General features: G+C 44.7%; 1 protein-coding gene across 1 annotated transcript in view; it reads right to left on the reverse strand.

The window, feature by feature from the left end:
* Positions 1–16,693, reverse strand: part of dcdc2c (doublecortin domain containing 2C) — a 124,475-nt gene that overhangs the window by 11,700 nt on the left and 96,082 nt on the right. The window contains exons 7-8 of the mRNA XM_078213752.1: positions 3,804–3,869; positions 1,124–1,307 (exon numbers count right to left, since the gene is read on the reverse strand). Coding sequence (XP_078069878.1) covers positions 1,124–1,307; positions 3,804–3,869 — 250 coding nt within the window. The remainder of the gene's footprint in view (positions 1–1,123; positions 1,308–3,803; positions 3,870–16,693) is intronic.

Here is a 16,693-nt window from a genome sequence, read left to right on the forward strand (position 1 = left end):
CCTGCCCCAGGCTTCCTCTTTTTCTCCCTGGTTCAATAACCCACTTCCTGATTTTTATGGCTGTGTAGGCACTTACTCGACAACCTCCCAGCAATTGTGCTCATGAGGTCCACAAGCAGCATACTAATGAGGCCCGGCCATTGAAACCGGCCAAGCTTACCTGCCAGCACACTGCCTACTTTGCCACTTTCTGCCCCATGAGCTGAAATCGAACCTAAAAGCCTCTTAAGGGTAAGTCTATGGGCTGCCTTTAATATAAAAGTTGAGAGTTTTGGAACAGGTGACAGCATAACCAATTCTGCTCAAAGTTCATAAAACAAAGTCACCAGAAGTTGGAAGCCAGAATGGAGGCAAAATTCATGCTACCTACATCCATATGTGGAAATGTACTTCCCCTGATTAATACAAACAGGGGCACAGTAAAGCCACCCTGTCAATCAGGAATAGTTGCCCTGCTGAAAAAGACTTGCATTAACGATGTCTAAACACAAAATACATATTCTTTGGTCACGTTTCAACCTCATCACTTCCTGTCCCCATAGGAAATGGGCAAATTAGTAAGCCAGCAGCCTGGCCTGTTTGCAGTGTGATTCTTTTCTGAAGAACATTAAAAACATGTGTTTATCTTGGAATTTTGTTGTAAATGCTTGTTGCTTTAGGTTATTTTCACGTGCAGGTTGCCCTTTTTGCATCATCGCAGCCTATCCTACAGTATTGTTGATTGCAGTGATTAGCTGCCAGTGTCCATCTGATAATTAATGAGAAGAGCTGGCTTCTTAATTTTCAATGTGGCTATGTCCTCCCCACTGCTGTCCCATCCATAAAATTAGCAAGAAAATTTCAGGGCTCAGCATCATAAAAATCATATAAAATTGCAGCCTATCTGCCATGATTTAAAACACAAAGGGTGTTTTAGATAAATTGTGTGCAATTTTTTCCCCCTTTTCATATCTGTGACAGGGTAGTGAGGTGCGAATGTTTCTGAAATAGTGGAGTCGACCTTGACCCATTCAAAATCCATTCACTTATGCAGAGTTACAAGCAGGCAATGTTACAGGAAACAAAACACTTGAAGAAATAAAATGTGCTTACATTTGTTTTCAAGAAACACATTGCAACTTACCATATTCTGCCAAAGGACCAGTTGCATGTTTGTGGTGTTTGACCTTCATGGGCTTTGCACGGAAAATAGAGTTTTTCTCCCTAGATGGCTTTACTTCCAGATCTTTTGATTGCCCTTGGAGCGTTTGTGGAAGTCCCACAAGCACTTGTCCATCTGTTGTAGAATGGGAGCTATCACCTTCAGACTAGGAATGACAGAAGAGAAACATTTCCCATGTTCTTAAAATGGTTTTTATTTCTGTACATAAGATAGATAAAATGGGCTGCATAATGAATATGCACAGCAAATTCATCTTTCATTAATCCGCTTTTAATGATGCATAAACTCATGGGAACAGTCAGTCATTGATTTCCCCTTAATTCCTGTACTGTTTCACCGAATAGTTTATCAATCACTGAGCTGGACAACCTCATGATTTACTGACTGATCGTGGGAGCGTAGCATTTGCAAAAATAAAAGCTCTTCAGTAAATTTGTGAGCACCAGGGAATCTGCACCGCACGACCAAAGTTGTAAAATACCGTCTGCAGAAAATGATCCATTTAATTTCTTCATTTTCCCCATTTATACAAATAGTCACTGTAACTGATTCTGAGATGGGGAGGGGGAACTGGATGTACAGACTTGGTGTACAGTCCAGTTCAGAAAAATAACATTCCTTGAGTTGGGTTTTGCGTTGCCTGGAAATTTTCCCTCCTGTGACTTTTTAAAAAGTTATTTCCCTCAACATCAGGGAGTTCACAAAGGTTACATGCCTCTTCTCAAAATATAAACGTCTCTCATCATTTTCCTGAGAAAATATTGCTATTCTCAGCTTTTTCTTGTGCTCAGCAGCATGAGGTTCTGTCAGCCCCCTGGAATGGAATGCTTTTCCATTTTAGGCATTGTTATGTGGCCAAATCTGTTATGTCAGTCAAGTGCAGACCAAAAAAAAAATCAATGATTTGCATTTATATAGCACCTTAAAAGTAGAAACATGTCCCAAGGTGCTTCATAGATGCATAATCAGAGAAGAGGAAAGGTTACTTCTTTCTGCCCCAAGTCTTCAACTCATCTCCAAAGAGGACTCCCGCTGTATCAGTGCGAGTTCTATATCTTTCTAACCAGCCATTCTCATGATTCTTAGGAACTGGGGAAAAAAATGTGAAACTATTCTCCTTAAATTTAACAAAAAGCATATTTTCAGTTCACCTGCCTTGACTGAAATTAAAGTCAGGTTCTAGAAATTTAAAAAAAGACAACGATAGCATATTGGAGGATGGAAATATATTCAGTGTCATCTCAAAACGTAATAGCTTTGATATAACAAGGAGGAGATGTACAGTAAAACTGTCTCTATATAGTCTCACAAAATGTATCCGAACACCAGTGTCAAAAGATTGCTCCCTTCTGCACTAATGTAAGATTTTCCACGTGACACCAACGAATGTATGGCTACTCTGAGAGAAATTGATGAATCGTGCCTATTGTGTTCACATTCATGTTGGGTTGGGTTAACAATTTCATAATTCACTTTGAACAGGAGCAGGGGAAATATTAGCTGCGTCAGTCTGAGCTGGGTTCAAACTCTGGCCCAGGAGAAAGAATCGCATACCAATCTGACTATCAGGCAAATTTACCATAAACAACAATCAGTTTGATTAGAAGTTGAAGCAGATCGATCGCTGACTGGAGGAAAGCATCATCACTGCAAAGGTAATATTTTGCATGAAGGTGATTGCACAAGACTCTTCATTTTATCACTTTAAGAATGAAATCGGTGCCAGAATCTCAAAAGTAGCTGATGGTGAATTGGTATTCTTCCATACACATTTACATTGAAAAGGCTACTGTGGAAAATGGACTGCCAACTTACTATGAGCCCATGTTGTCCCATTGGTGCAGACCAATTTCACCCTCAAATCTGAATCTTTACTCAACTGATTCTGGACTGTTGGTTCTGCATCAAAGTGAACCAAATCATGCTGTGCAGCATTAGCATGCAAATGCTTAACTTTTCATATGAAATTCTATTGTCTATTATTCTGAAGCGGTGAGCCCATTTAAACCTCCACTCATGTAGCAAAGGAAGAAATTTCACACAGGCACGTAAAGCATTCAGAGAAATCAACTCTGAGGAAGAGTCACATGGACTCAAAGTGTTAACTCCACAGATGCTGCCAGACCTGAAGAGTTTATCCAGCATTTTCTGTTTTTATTTCAGATTTGCAGCATCCTCAATATTTAGATTTTCCTTAAACATTCAGAGAATTTCACCCCGTTGGTCTCCAAAGGTTGGCAGAAAACAGAAGGGGGGGTTTGCAAGGGACACGAGAAATAAAGGAATTTTTCTGAGGGATTGCTGATATTTTAATTATAACAATCCACTCCATGAAGGTAATGAGTCAATGCCAAGCAATAATTAATAATCAAAACGAACGTGCGCCAGAATAGAGAGAGTAATTAATGAACACATTAAGTTTGGGAGATTGGTCCATTCTATACTGTTGAAATCAGTTGCAATGTAAAAGGGGCTGGTAATTCTAGCCTATTTCACACAATGCTGTTGCTTTCAGCCCTCAGGATTCCAACACACAGCACTTTCTATTCCACAAATTACAATTTTGGTATGATATAACAAGAGATCATCGTGCGATTGCCATTTTGCAAACTGAGCCACTGGTGGTCAATAACCAGTTTACCTGTTGGGGAGAGGCCAACACTCCAGAATCACTTGATCCACCATGAGAAACGTGCTGTAGCTCAAACTGAAGAAACAAAAACTCAGATCAATAGCCATTCAGCAAAATTACAAGGCAAAGATTTTGGACATGGAACAGAACAAGTCCTAAAAACCAAAACTGAAAATACAAATGGCTGCGTTAGTTCAAAACTAAGCACAAGTACTCTGCTGCTTAACAGTGAACCTCATTGATATACTTTGGTTTTTACTTAAAAGGAAGAACTAAGGGCGGAATTCTCCGGCCGCACTGGTCTAAAAGCCGAAAATTCCCGCCTGACCGTCAGTGACATTTCACATTCTCCGCAACCTCCCCGCTAAAATTCCAGTGGTGGGCGGGATGGGAGAATTCCAGCCCAAATGTCCACTATTACCCCGTTAAAGTCATCAGCAATGTTCTCTTCCTCTACTGAACATATTGGAATCTTGAGCCCAGAATCTCCGGGAATGGCTCAAAATCCAGAGTGTTTAGAAAAATGGGATTCTCGCCGGCGAGATCACATTTTGTAATTTTGGACCAGGCCCGCTGGCAGAGTGATGAGGAACATGCCACGGAACATCAGGAACCTCTTTTCAATACACCAGCATCTCATTATTAAGCACTCATTCCGGATATGGAGCCTGCACTGAATATTCAGCAGGAACCGGTGTGACATCACACCAGCGCAATCTACAACAGCTCTACATAAGCGGGAACCTGGCAACTTCACCTCCGAGGGGGATATTGGAGTTGGGTGCTCAGCCCATCCAATACTTAAAGAACACCAGGGAGAAAGCTGGGGACACAGAGGTGCAGCTCGGGGCCAGGGGTGGAGTTCACTTTCACCATATAAGTGGAGAGGGAAATGGGTGGGACAGATGCCATGAGGAAATGGAGGCTCAGTGCTATTCGCCATGGTGGTTTACAGGGGAAAGAATATGGTGATGTGGCTGTTGTGTCAGAGGGGATGTCGGGAGGGAGAGCAGGTATTCACTCAATGAATGGGAAGCATGTGGGTGGAAGTTACAGAGACATGGAGGGATGAGGGTCAGGGCTCTGGTAGGACTCCTCATAGCTCTTTGTGGTGTTCTCAATCTTTCAGTGCATGATGCAGGAGAATCATGGAGCCTGTGGAGTTGGCCTTTCTGCTAATCGTGATTGACCAGCAGCAGAAACACAGACCTGTTGCCGCACGTGCCCAGGACCAGAGGCCTGCGGCTGTCCAGGGAGTATCATGCAGGCATGTGCCCGTTTCCCGGGGAGCGCCAAATGACAATTGTATCTTGGGTCACTCACAAAAACTAGTCATCTTTGAGGGAGAGCAGTGGCTGGAGGGATGGCTCCTTGGGGACAAGCTGTACTCATTCAGGAAGTGGTGGCGTAGTGGTATTGTCACTGGACTAGTAATGCAGAGCCCCAGCATAATGCTCTGGGAACCTGAGTACGAATCCCACCATGGCAGATGGTGAAACTTGAATTCAGTAAAAATCTGGAATTAAAAGTCTAACGATGACCATGAAACCATTGTCAATTGCTGTAAAAACCCATCCGGCTTACTAATGTCCTTTAGGGAAGGAAATCTGCCATCCTTACCTGCTTTGACCTATATATGACTCCAGACACAGCAATGTGGTTGACTCTTAAATGACCTCAGCAATGGACAATAAATGCTGGCCCAGCCAGCGATGCCTACATCCCATGAACAAATTTTAAAAAGTGACTGATACAACCTGTGCGGAGGCCACAACACCAGCAGAGACTTGATAGAATAAGTCTCACACTTCAATGCACATGGATGAGGAGGATGTTGAGGAGGGAGGTGGGCATGACAAGCCAAGGAGGAGGAAGGCAGGTCAATGTACAGATCCACAATGGGCCATCGAACAAGGGAGGCTCTTACAAGATCTCGTTTTGGGGATGAGTGGGAGTAACCCATGTTAAGTCCTTGCCCCATGGGTAAAAGAAAGAATGTGATGCCAGCCTCATCAAACCATAACGTTGCAAGTCGTCATGGGCGGGGAGGCGGGACTGAAGCCATTGGCCGGACTCTGCGGGAGAATGATGATGACTTGCTGTGAGGACAGAGCGATGCTCCTCTCATCCTCTGCGATATGTCTGACTCCTGCCTAACAGAGAGCTGAATGTTCTCTGCCATGGTGGCTTCGTAATTGGTTTAAGATGAGCATCAGGTACCACAGGCCCCTTTGGGGTAAGTGCTCAACTGTCAAGTTTCAGCTTTTAGCTGAGGTGGACGGGCTCTCAGCCTCTGGCTCACAGGTGCAATGCTGCACTTTTGAAATGCTCCAAACTTGATGGTGCGAGTGGGGACGGTGGGAGTGATGTCCTTTCCAATGAATGGGGATGTGGAAAGAGTTTCCAGGGTTTGGGGAGGGGTTGCTTGTAGCTGAGTGTCTATAGTTTCTTCAGTGTGGGAGAGACATAGCACAGCCATTCTCACACTCACCAGGGATGAAGCACTGTGTGTGTGCAGGGGTTCACAGCTTTCAGCACCAAATGACACGGTGGAAGCTCTGTGGGTGAACAAAGTGAATATTTATTCTAGAACTATTTGCAGTGGTGACTCTTCTACATTTGTAACTACCTTCACCCGTGCTAACTAGGTGCCCATAACCTCCTATCCTTCTTTACCCTGGCACTATGTCGAAGTGATTCCCCCAGGGCTGAGGTTGAGGAGGCCTGCTGACTTCCACACTCTGTTGCCTGAGATAACCTTGGTGGGCTTCCCCTAGTGGACCTGGAACTTATAGCTCCTGGTATAAAGCAGCACAGGTGTTGCAACACTGCCCTCCTCAGTGAGTGGGGCTGGAGGTGTGTGGCTCATAGGGAGGGGGAATTGGGATGGGCTAGACACCCATGGGATGTCCTGGGTGGAAGGTCCCGAGCTGTCTACCAGGTGATCCTCATCACTTTGGGTACTTGATGGCCCCAGTGCTTCTCCATGCGATGGAGGGCAGCTGGAAAGAGGTCCAGAAGCCCCACCATCCTCTTTCACGGACACGCACAGGGTCCCACTAGTGCCTGTACCATAGTTTCCTCCCACACTCCAAAGATATGTGGGTTGGGTGGATTGGCCATGCTAAATTGACTCTAGTGTCAGGGGGATTAGCAGGGTAAATATGTGAGGTCAAGGGGATAGGGCCTGGGTGGGATTGTGATCAGTGCAGAAATTATGGGCCGAATGGCCTCCTTCTGCACTGTAGGGGTTCTATGATTCTATGCAGTTGACGCCCTGCACCATGGAGCTCATACTCTCAGACATGGAGGTCATGAGCTGAACCATGGTGTAGACATCCCTTGCCATGGACTGCACATCCTGTGCCAAGATCTCCACCATGGACTCCACCCTCGCAGTGTTGACCTCGTTGTGCTGCAGTGACAGCACAATCTCCTCGGATAAAAGGTGATGGGAATCCTCCAGTAACTCTGGAATGACCGGATCCAGAGTCACGTGATCAGCCCAGGGCCCAGCAGAGTCCCATCAGCAGGATGCAACTGAGGATCGTGCTGGCCTCTGGCGGATTTTCCAGCTCACTATAGTAGGTACCAGCGAAAGGTCTCGCTGTAAATTCACTCCAGCATGAAAGCTATGCCCAGCATTGAACCTGCCAGCGAGGGCGAGGGAAAATTCCGCCAAGAGTATTTAGTGCTCAAGCAGGAGAGCTTTATTTATGTTATTCAGCTTAACCTTGCAGGTTTCTTCATCGTTAATAAAGGGCCCATTTGCAAAGAATGCAGGGGGGATCAAGTTGGATTTTCTTCTGCAGTCCCGTTGGAAATGGTGGGGAATGAGTCAATGACTGGCAATGATTATACCATCACGTCATCACCTAACCACCCAACCCCAATTTTCCTCCCTCCATCAATCTCAAAGAGGCAGCAATTCTCCTCCACTGTGCACACATAAATGCAAAATACAGTGAGCCCAGGATCCCTGTCCATTTCTCATCCACTGTGGTCCCGTTATTTAAGAAGGGTAGGAAGGATAACCCGGGTAATTATAGGCCGGTGAGCTTGACGTCCGTGGTGGGGAAGTTGTTGGAGAAGATTCTTAAAGATAGGATGTATGCGCATTTAGAAAGGAATAAACTCATTAACGATAGTCAACATGGTTTTGTGAGAGGGAGGTCATGCCTCACTAACCTGGTGGTGTTTTTTGAAGAAGTGACCAAAATGGTTGACGAAGGAAGGGCCGTGGATGTTGTCTATATGGACTTTAGTAAAGCGTTTGACAAAGTCCCTCATGGTAGGCTAGTGAAAAAGGTTGGATCCCATGGGATAAAGGGGGAGGTGGCTAGATGGGTGGAGAACTGGCTTGGTCATAGAAGACAGAGGGTGGTAGTGGAAGGGTCTTTTTCCGGCTGGAGGCCTGTGACTAGTGGTGTACCGCAAGGCTCTGTATTGGGACCTCTGCTGTTTGTGATTTATATAAATGATCTGGAAGAAGGAGTAACTGGGGTGATCAGTAAGTTTGCGGACGACACAAAACTGGCAGGACTTGCAGATAGTGAGGAACATTGTCAGAGGCTACAGAAGGATATAGATAGGCTGGAAATTTGGGCAAGGAAATGGCAGATGGAGTTCAATCCTGATAAATGCGAAGTGATGCATTTTGGTGGGAATAATGTAGGGAGGAGCTACACGATAAATGGAAGAACCATAAAGGGTGTAGAGACGCAGAGGGACCTGGGTGTGCAAGTCCACAGATCTTTGAAGGTGACGTCACAGGTGGAGAAGGTGGTGAAGAAGGCATATGGCATGCTTGCCTTTATAGGACGGGGCATAGAGTATAAAAGTTGGGGTCTGATGTTGCAGATGTATAGAACGTTGGTTCGGCCGCATTTGGAATACTGCGTCCAGTTCTGGTCGCCACACTACCAGAAGGACGTGGAGGCTTTGGAGAGAGTACAGAGGAGGTTTACCAGGATGTTGCCTGGTATGGAGGGGTTTGGTTATGAGGAGAGATTGGGGAAACTGGGGTTGTTCTCCTTGGAAAGACGGAGGATGAGGGGAGACTTAATAGAGGTGTATAAAATTATGAAAGGCATAGATAGGGTGAACGGTGGGAAGCTTTTCCCCGGGTCGGTGGTGACGTTCACGAGGGGTCATAGGTTCAAGGTGAAGGGGGGGAGGTTTAACACAGATATCAGAAGGACATATTTCACACAGAGGGTCGTGGGGGCCTGGAATGTGTTGCCGGGCAAGGTGGTGGAGGCGGACACACTGGGAACATTTAAGACTTATCTAGACAGCTATATGAACGGAGTGGGAATGGAGGGATACAAAAGAGTGGTCTAGTTTGGACCAGGGAGCGGCGCGGGCTAATTGTTCCTTGTTTCTCGTTTCATGGCTTCATTCTATGATCATCTTGCTGGTGCCAGTACAGAGCGAGACTGCGGATAGTTGGGAACCTGTCTCGGGGGCAGGGAATTCATATGGTGTTCGTGGAAGTGGAAATGACTAGGGTTGGGAAGCATTTTCCGATCAGGGCCATTGTGATCTCCTGGACTCGTTTCGATCGCCTCAGGGGGTCGGAGAGGAATTTCCCAGATTTTTTTTCCCCCCATATTGGCCCTGGGGTTTTTCACTCTGGGTTTTCGCCTCTCCCTGGAGATCACATGGTCTGGAATGGGGGGGTGGGGGTGAGTTAATAGGTTGTAATGAACAAAGCATCGTAGCTGTGAGGGACAGCTCGGTGGATAGGATATTGGTATGTAGATAGGCTGGAAAATTGGGCGGGGATCCTGGATTCAGGATTCAATCCTGGACCGGGGAGCGGCGCGGGCTTGGAGGGCCGAAGGGCCTGTTCCTGTGCTGTATTGTTCTTTGTTCTTTGTTCACTTGCCCCAGTAACTGTCTCTCTTTGAAACAGTCCCAGGAAGGTTGCATGAATTTATTTTAGTCTTTTATTAGTGTCACAAGTAGGCTTACCTTAACACTGCAATGCAGTTACTGTGAAAATCCCCTGGTCGCCACACTCCGGCACCTGTTCGGGTTCACTGAGGGAGAATTTAGCATGGCCAATGCTCCTAACCAGCACGTCTTTCAGACTGTAGGAGGAAACCGGAGCACCCGGAGTAAACCCACACAGACTTGGAGAGAACGTGCAAACCCCACACAGACAGTGACCAAAGCCGAGATTTGAACCTGGGTCCCTGGCGCTGTGAGGCAGCAGTACCAACCATTGTGCTACCTTGCTGCCCAGCTCCGGAGAGGCAGTGATGGAGCCACCATTTCATTGTTCTTCTTCCATCATCTCTGTGCCCTCCCTCTTGTCTTTTCCTACTCTCCCAGAAGGCAACTATTACCATTCCCATTGCCTCATCTTCCTCTGTTCCCTTTTTCTTATCTCCTGTTCATCTTCATGTTTCCTTTCCTTTCCTCCCCTCCTCCCTTGTCTTTTCAGGTTTCCTTCCAAAATGTTAGCAGCAAAGCCCTCTGCTTGTGCTCTGTTATAGCAGTGCGATTGGCAGCTACCTCCTGCGCAATAATACGATACTGGATTTTTAAATCAGTCAGGATCTGGATCAGAGGTGGGTGAACACACAATATGATGTTTCAGGATCAGATCAGCTGCTGCGAGTAACTCACCTTCTGACTTTCCTATCCTATCCACAATCTGTAAGAAACAAGTCAGGAGTGTGATGGAATACTCTCCACTTGCCTGGATGGGTGCAACTCCAACAACACTCAAGAAGCTTGACACCATCCAGGATAAAGCAGCCTGCTTGTTTGGCACCCCATCCACCACCTTGAACATTTATTCTCTCCACCACTGACGCGTCAGTGCATACCATCTACAAGATGCATTGAAGCAACTTGCCACCCCAGCTTGTCATCTGGGGATCCACCAACCCTTTAAATACCCGGCTACCTTTCCTGGGGCCACACTGGTGATAATGCTGTGGCACCCACCGGGGAAATTGTGCCCAAGCATTGGCAGGCTCCATCTTGCCAGGTGGGAATCTTGCCAACGGCTCTGTGCGCATGCACTATTACCTTTGCCTGCCACCATTCTCTTCCAGCTCAGGGAAAGTTGGCAGGGTCAGGGCACAGTCAGAGAGATGGGCATAATTCCCATCCTGCTGTCACACATACCACAAAGAGGAGGATCTCCTACATCTGTTTCCTGTTTCACTATCTGTCTGCAGCTACTTAGCGTCACGCTGTAGTTCACATGCTGAGTGTTGCTGTTCACAACATGACTGCCAGTGTTGCTGAATGAAGTCATTTGTAATTGTGCCAATTGGCAGTATGTACACAGTTTTCTCTTATACGACTTAGACTTCATCTGCAGCAAGATAAATTACTCAGTGCTCTTCCCTCAGAACAAATTAACCAGACTCTAAATAAACCTTTCCAGACAGTTAAGAGTAAAAGCTCCTTAATTACCTTTCTTCTTTGAGGATGATCTTCCCTTGTCCCAAGAATGGAAATATTTAACTGATTTGGTGCTGTTCAAAAGTTAAAATCTTAAATAGCACCACAGCTTATTGTTAAACTGACCTTGTAAAAGTCTTCTTTATTATAATATTTCTGCTTTTTCACTTGTCAAGGAAACAATGACACAAAGTTTGGAATCTCCGATTCTCAATTGGGTGAAAGGCCTCACTGCCCACCAGCAATACGAGTGCTAAGTGAACAAGTGGGTGTAACTTCATAACACAAGACTGACTAAACGTCAACACTAGTTAGAGTTAAATGTCATGTTAGTTCAGAGAAACAGTTTCATTGCAGGAGAAATGAAAATGTTACCTCAGTTCTCTTCTGAGGTTAAGGGTTGAGACACAAAGGCTGGGATTTTCCACCCCCATTTTCATGGCAAGGGGGGGGTGGAGGGGTGATAGTGGGGGAGTGCGGAGAATCAAACGAGAGTCACAAACGGTTTTTACGCTGGCGAGATTTTCCCGCTTAATTGTTTCTGCCCCCTGCCAATGACGTTTCCCAACTTTAAAAATCGGATTCCCATTTACATCAATTTCAATCTCAAGATCAAGCCTTTAGATCTGATTGTCCCCCCTCATTGCACTGTCCATTCACTGACATGAAGCATGACAGCGGGTCCCCCACAATGTGTACCTGAAGGACAGAACCAACCGGAGGCACATAGATGTGTACAGCCCCCAAGGGAGAGAAAATCATGCCCAGACAGGGCTCTGGCATGGCCCTTGAGGGTTTTTTTTACATGGGCGGGGAGTTCCATGGGCCGTTTGTTTTTCTAATATTTTCAAAAGTAGTCCTGATCTTTCAGAAAAATAACTTACTAGTGGGGCTCGCTCAATCAGAGCCTGTCCCACCAGTATGTGGTCCTGGAACCCAATCCTTCGGTATTTTTTGGTAAAGTATTTGAAAAATCGGTGGAAAAGCCCGGCTCGGCAATGGTTGGCCGCCTACCGCTTTTCCTGCCAGAAACAACACTTTAACTGAAGAAAATCAGAAAATTCCAGCCAAAGTTCATGCAGAATGGCAGGAGCTTTGATATGCATCAAGTCCATGTTATACCTGGTGTTTGATCCTAAAATAAAAGGCTATTTAATTCTTTGGCACATCTAAGTATAAGTTCATGGGCCCAAGTTAACATTCCCACATACAAATAAATATACCATCGTAAAGAAGGAGTTTTGGAGTAATTGTTCTGAATTAGCTCTCCTGGTGCAGAGCTGCATCTGCTGAGTGGAAGGTTTAGGAATATGGGTGCAGAAATCAACACATTCCACCCGATTTCTATCTATCAAAACCAATGATATCTTTATGCAAATCTATTTTGCAAGTTGTGTTTTGCACTTTCAATGGCATGCACACATGTAATGGTCACTTTATTTGCACATGGCCACATTTATATTTGAGACTGTGCGTTCAGGGCGACTAAAAATTGGTTTGTTCTGTAATTCAAGTGCGGGAGGCCATGATTCACGACCTGCCCACACTGGTTCCAGTGGAGGTTGACAGCAAACACGATAAATTCTGTGCTGCTGCCTCATTTAACTGACTGCAGCATATGGCACAGCAGCATCCATGATGCTGGCTACTTCTACATTCAATAGGGACCTAGTAAACGTCATCGTGCTGATAGCTCGTGGTGCAGCCAGTCTTCTGTTCCTAAAGGCAATCTTAAAGGGAAGCACCACTGAGATACAGGAGGCTGATGCTGAGTGTTATTGATGCAATTCAAAATCAGGAAAAAGGGACAGGAAAAAAAATCAGAAAATCAGGGCAGAAAGGGAGCTCAAGGGTCAGGGATGTGGAACTGAAGGCCATAATGGGGGACTGGGACAGCATAGTTTCAAGTGGTTGTCAAGGAAAACCTCAGGATGGAATGGCTGCAAGGGAGCAAGTGACCTAGGACCTGGCAACAATGCTACGAGAAGCCTAATAATCACAAACAGTGAGTGAATGCATCTTACACACCACAACAGCAACCTCTGACACTGCTCAATGCACCAGATTCCATCAATCGCCCAGCAGCACTTCCTAGCACTCAGGACTCACGCCAAACATCCAGATACTCCACCTCACCCTCACACATTTAACAATGATTCCAGCCTCACTCTCACCTCTTCCTGCCTTTTACACACTTCTAGATGCTCAACTGTGGCAAACCTCCCAAATATCACTTCCATTTCTCAGAATTCTGCTGTTTTCTAACCTGAATAAAGATCATTTCTATTATTAACCACGTTGAATCAACTAGCTGTTTTAGTTTCTGAACATACAGTATAAACCCATCTAGTAATCACCATGTCAATTCAATCTTCTGAGAATTTGATAAGCAACAACCTTAAGAGACAAGTTTATCTCCAGAGAAAGACTGAAGCAAGCATTAAGAAACCGTGACCTGGTCTCAGTCTACCTATAAGCAAAACCATTTTAAAAAACCGGCCTTAATATATTTAAAGATATAAGAGATAAAAACAGAAAATACTGAAAACACTCAGCAGGTCAGGCAGTATCTGTGGAGAGAGAAACCGAATTAACATTTCAGATCAATGTTATTTCATCAGTGCAGGAAAAAGCAAGAAATGAAATACATTTTAAACAAGTGAAAGGCTGGGAGGGAAACAAAGAACAAAACGAAAGGCCTTTGATAGGGTGGAAGACAGGAGAGATGAAATGACTATAACAACTCCAGGAGTTGGCTGTAAAGGAACAGTGCTTTATTGCATAAAATAAAGCAAAAACCACAAGCCTGTGGTGAACACAAACGGGTCCCAACCAGGACTAAGGAATAATGGACCCACTCAGGACCTGCTTTATATAGGGCTCGGTATCTGAGCTCCTGGTTGGTTAATTACCAATCCCCAGGGACCTCGTATTCAACAAGTCCTACAGGGAGGTCAATCAGTAATTCCCCATGCAAGTCCTGGGGGTTATCACAATGACAACAGAGTTGATGATACAAAGACAAATGGACTGGTAATGGAACACATAAAGAAACAAAAGATGTGCTGAGGTAAAGTATGATTGGCAGATTCATGAACAGCAGTCATCTGAAAATAAAAGCATGAAAAAAATATCAAATTCTGCCAAATAAACAGAAACAAATGGGGACAGAAAATTTTGAATGCAATGTTTAATTTGAAAGGCTTTAAAATGCATAAACAAAGGACTGGAAAAATATATCAAATGAGAAATATAAGGCCTAGGAAACACAATAGACCAAATACAGAGGGATTTGGATAAATTGAAACTGGAGCTGAAATAATTTTGGTTTATATGGTTTACTGTGGATTAGTATTAAGTCTGCAAAATGGAAATAAAATGGTAACATCAGCTGGACAGTATCTTCCAATAGGGAACAATATAGCAGGTTTTGGAAGATTGCTCCTGGGTAAGTCACTGAAATCATGACAGTATGAGCAGCAAGAAAACAAATGTTGACTGGCATTTCCTGGAATGTTTTCTCTTTCTATCTTCACATGATTACCTCTGCTGTGGCCTCTTGAACTCTTCTATTCCTTGCCTAAATATTGTCTCTCAACAACATTACCGAATAAGTGGGGGATCAGTTTTCATATGTATGCGGGTAACATCCCTGGTACCCACCCTCAACTCCACAACTCCTATGGTGCTGTTAAACTTTCTGCCATTAAGTTATGGGTGAGGCAGAATTTTTTCCACCTTCTCAAAACTGAAGCCATCCTTCGAGGCTTCCAAAGGTTCTGTCGATCCTGATTCCAATTGCCCCACATGAGGAGAGGCTATTGAAATAGAGGGTGTAATTTTACCAGCTTCTGGGAAGTAGGCAGGGGAGCCACTAAAATACCAGGCAGCCGCCAACAGGATGACTCCCCATCGCAGTCCCACCATAGAGCCACTTTAGCAACATTGACTGCCCACCAACTGGAGGCGAGTAGCTAAATTAAGTGATTAAGGGCCACTTAAGGAGCCATTTTGTTTGGTTACTGGCATTTTGCTGATGATGGAACAGCACACCCCTCCCCCCCTTACCCCACCAGCTGCAAGGAGGTGTTCTCCATGTGGCCTTTCATAGTTGGGTGGTGGTGATGTCCATCTGAGACAGAGGCTCCATGGCATGAGGAGGGCATCCCAGAAGCAAATCCCTACAATGCCACTAGAAGGGTTACCCCCCCCCCCCCCCCCCCCCCCCCCCGATTGACGGGGACCAGCCTGCCTGGTCCTGGCAGAGAAAAAAAATTCTGACTCAAAATTGAGGCATAGTCTCATCGTCCTGGCAGCTTTAGCAGTGACCACTGCTCTGACTTCAGGACTTACCACCGTCTGTGAAATCTCAGCCAGAATGTTTAGACTGGTATGAAAAAGGCTCAAGGGAGATGTCCTTGAGGTATTCAAGGCTCCAAGGGGCACTGATAAAGCACACATTTTACAAAAGGGTGCAAATTTAGAGCACAAAGCAGAAGGTAAACAGATAGTTTTGATTCATCTACTTTGTAAATAAGGGAATCAATTGGCGGAACTAATCATCAAGGAAGACATTGAAGGCAGGAAGAGTCAGATGTTTCATGAGGGGAGATTAAGGGTAGCAGATATAAATATATGTACACTTCAGAATTGGCAGATGAATCATAATGAGTTTTTCATGTGCTGTACATTTCAATATCAATACATATTTTTACGCAATATAGTCATTGAAACCAGATCTGTTCTTCTTATTGTTGGGTCAAAACAGTTTGATAGTGTGGCTTCTACTCTCAGAGGATCATATACCATCATATATCTTATGGAGGTAAGGGGGAAAAAAATTAGTTTTGTTAAAATTGGATATGATCCTTCAATGCTGAAAACTCTCTATGTCAATCAAGTTAGTTTAATCATGTTACACAGAAACCGTCACTTTTTATGCATTCGTTTCATCTTCAACATGGAAAAACTTACTACAATTTTCCTTCATCCAAAAAACTGTGCGACTGCATCTAAAGGAGTCAATCTGAACAAGTTTTCCAGTCCACCAGTAGATGTCTACATCTCCAACAGCACAGTTTCCTAATCTCTACTTTCCAGGTGTTGTGTTGCTTTTGAAATTATTATTAATTTTGTCTTCAAAGAGAGTATGGTGTTTCCTAAGGGCCATTCAAAATGTTCAATGTGTGAAAATAGTCGCCTTGTTTTGCTCTTCTCCGCCAAAATGTAACCACCCTGGGATATTTAACTCCTTTAAAGTTGACTTTAAGATGTTCTAAGTTTTGGACCTTCTCACCTATAAAACTACAAACAATAAAAGACAACGGCCACGTTCTAACGGCTAGGCGCAAATTCCATAACGGTCACCAAAGCTCACAAGAGAACCAGAACGGGATTTGTGACAGCGGGATCTCGGTTTGACATCTTCCCCGCTCCCCTGCTAATGTCGTAATCAAGTACACATCCAGAAAGGG

This window comes from Mustelus asterias, chromosome 5, assembly GCF_964213995.1.
Source record: "Mustelus asterias chromosome 5, sMusAst1.hap1.1, whole genome shotgun sequence".
Classification (NCBI taxonomy): Eukaryota; Metazoa; Chordata; class Chondrichthyes; order Carcharhiniformes; family Triakidae; genus Mustelus; species Mustelus asterias.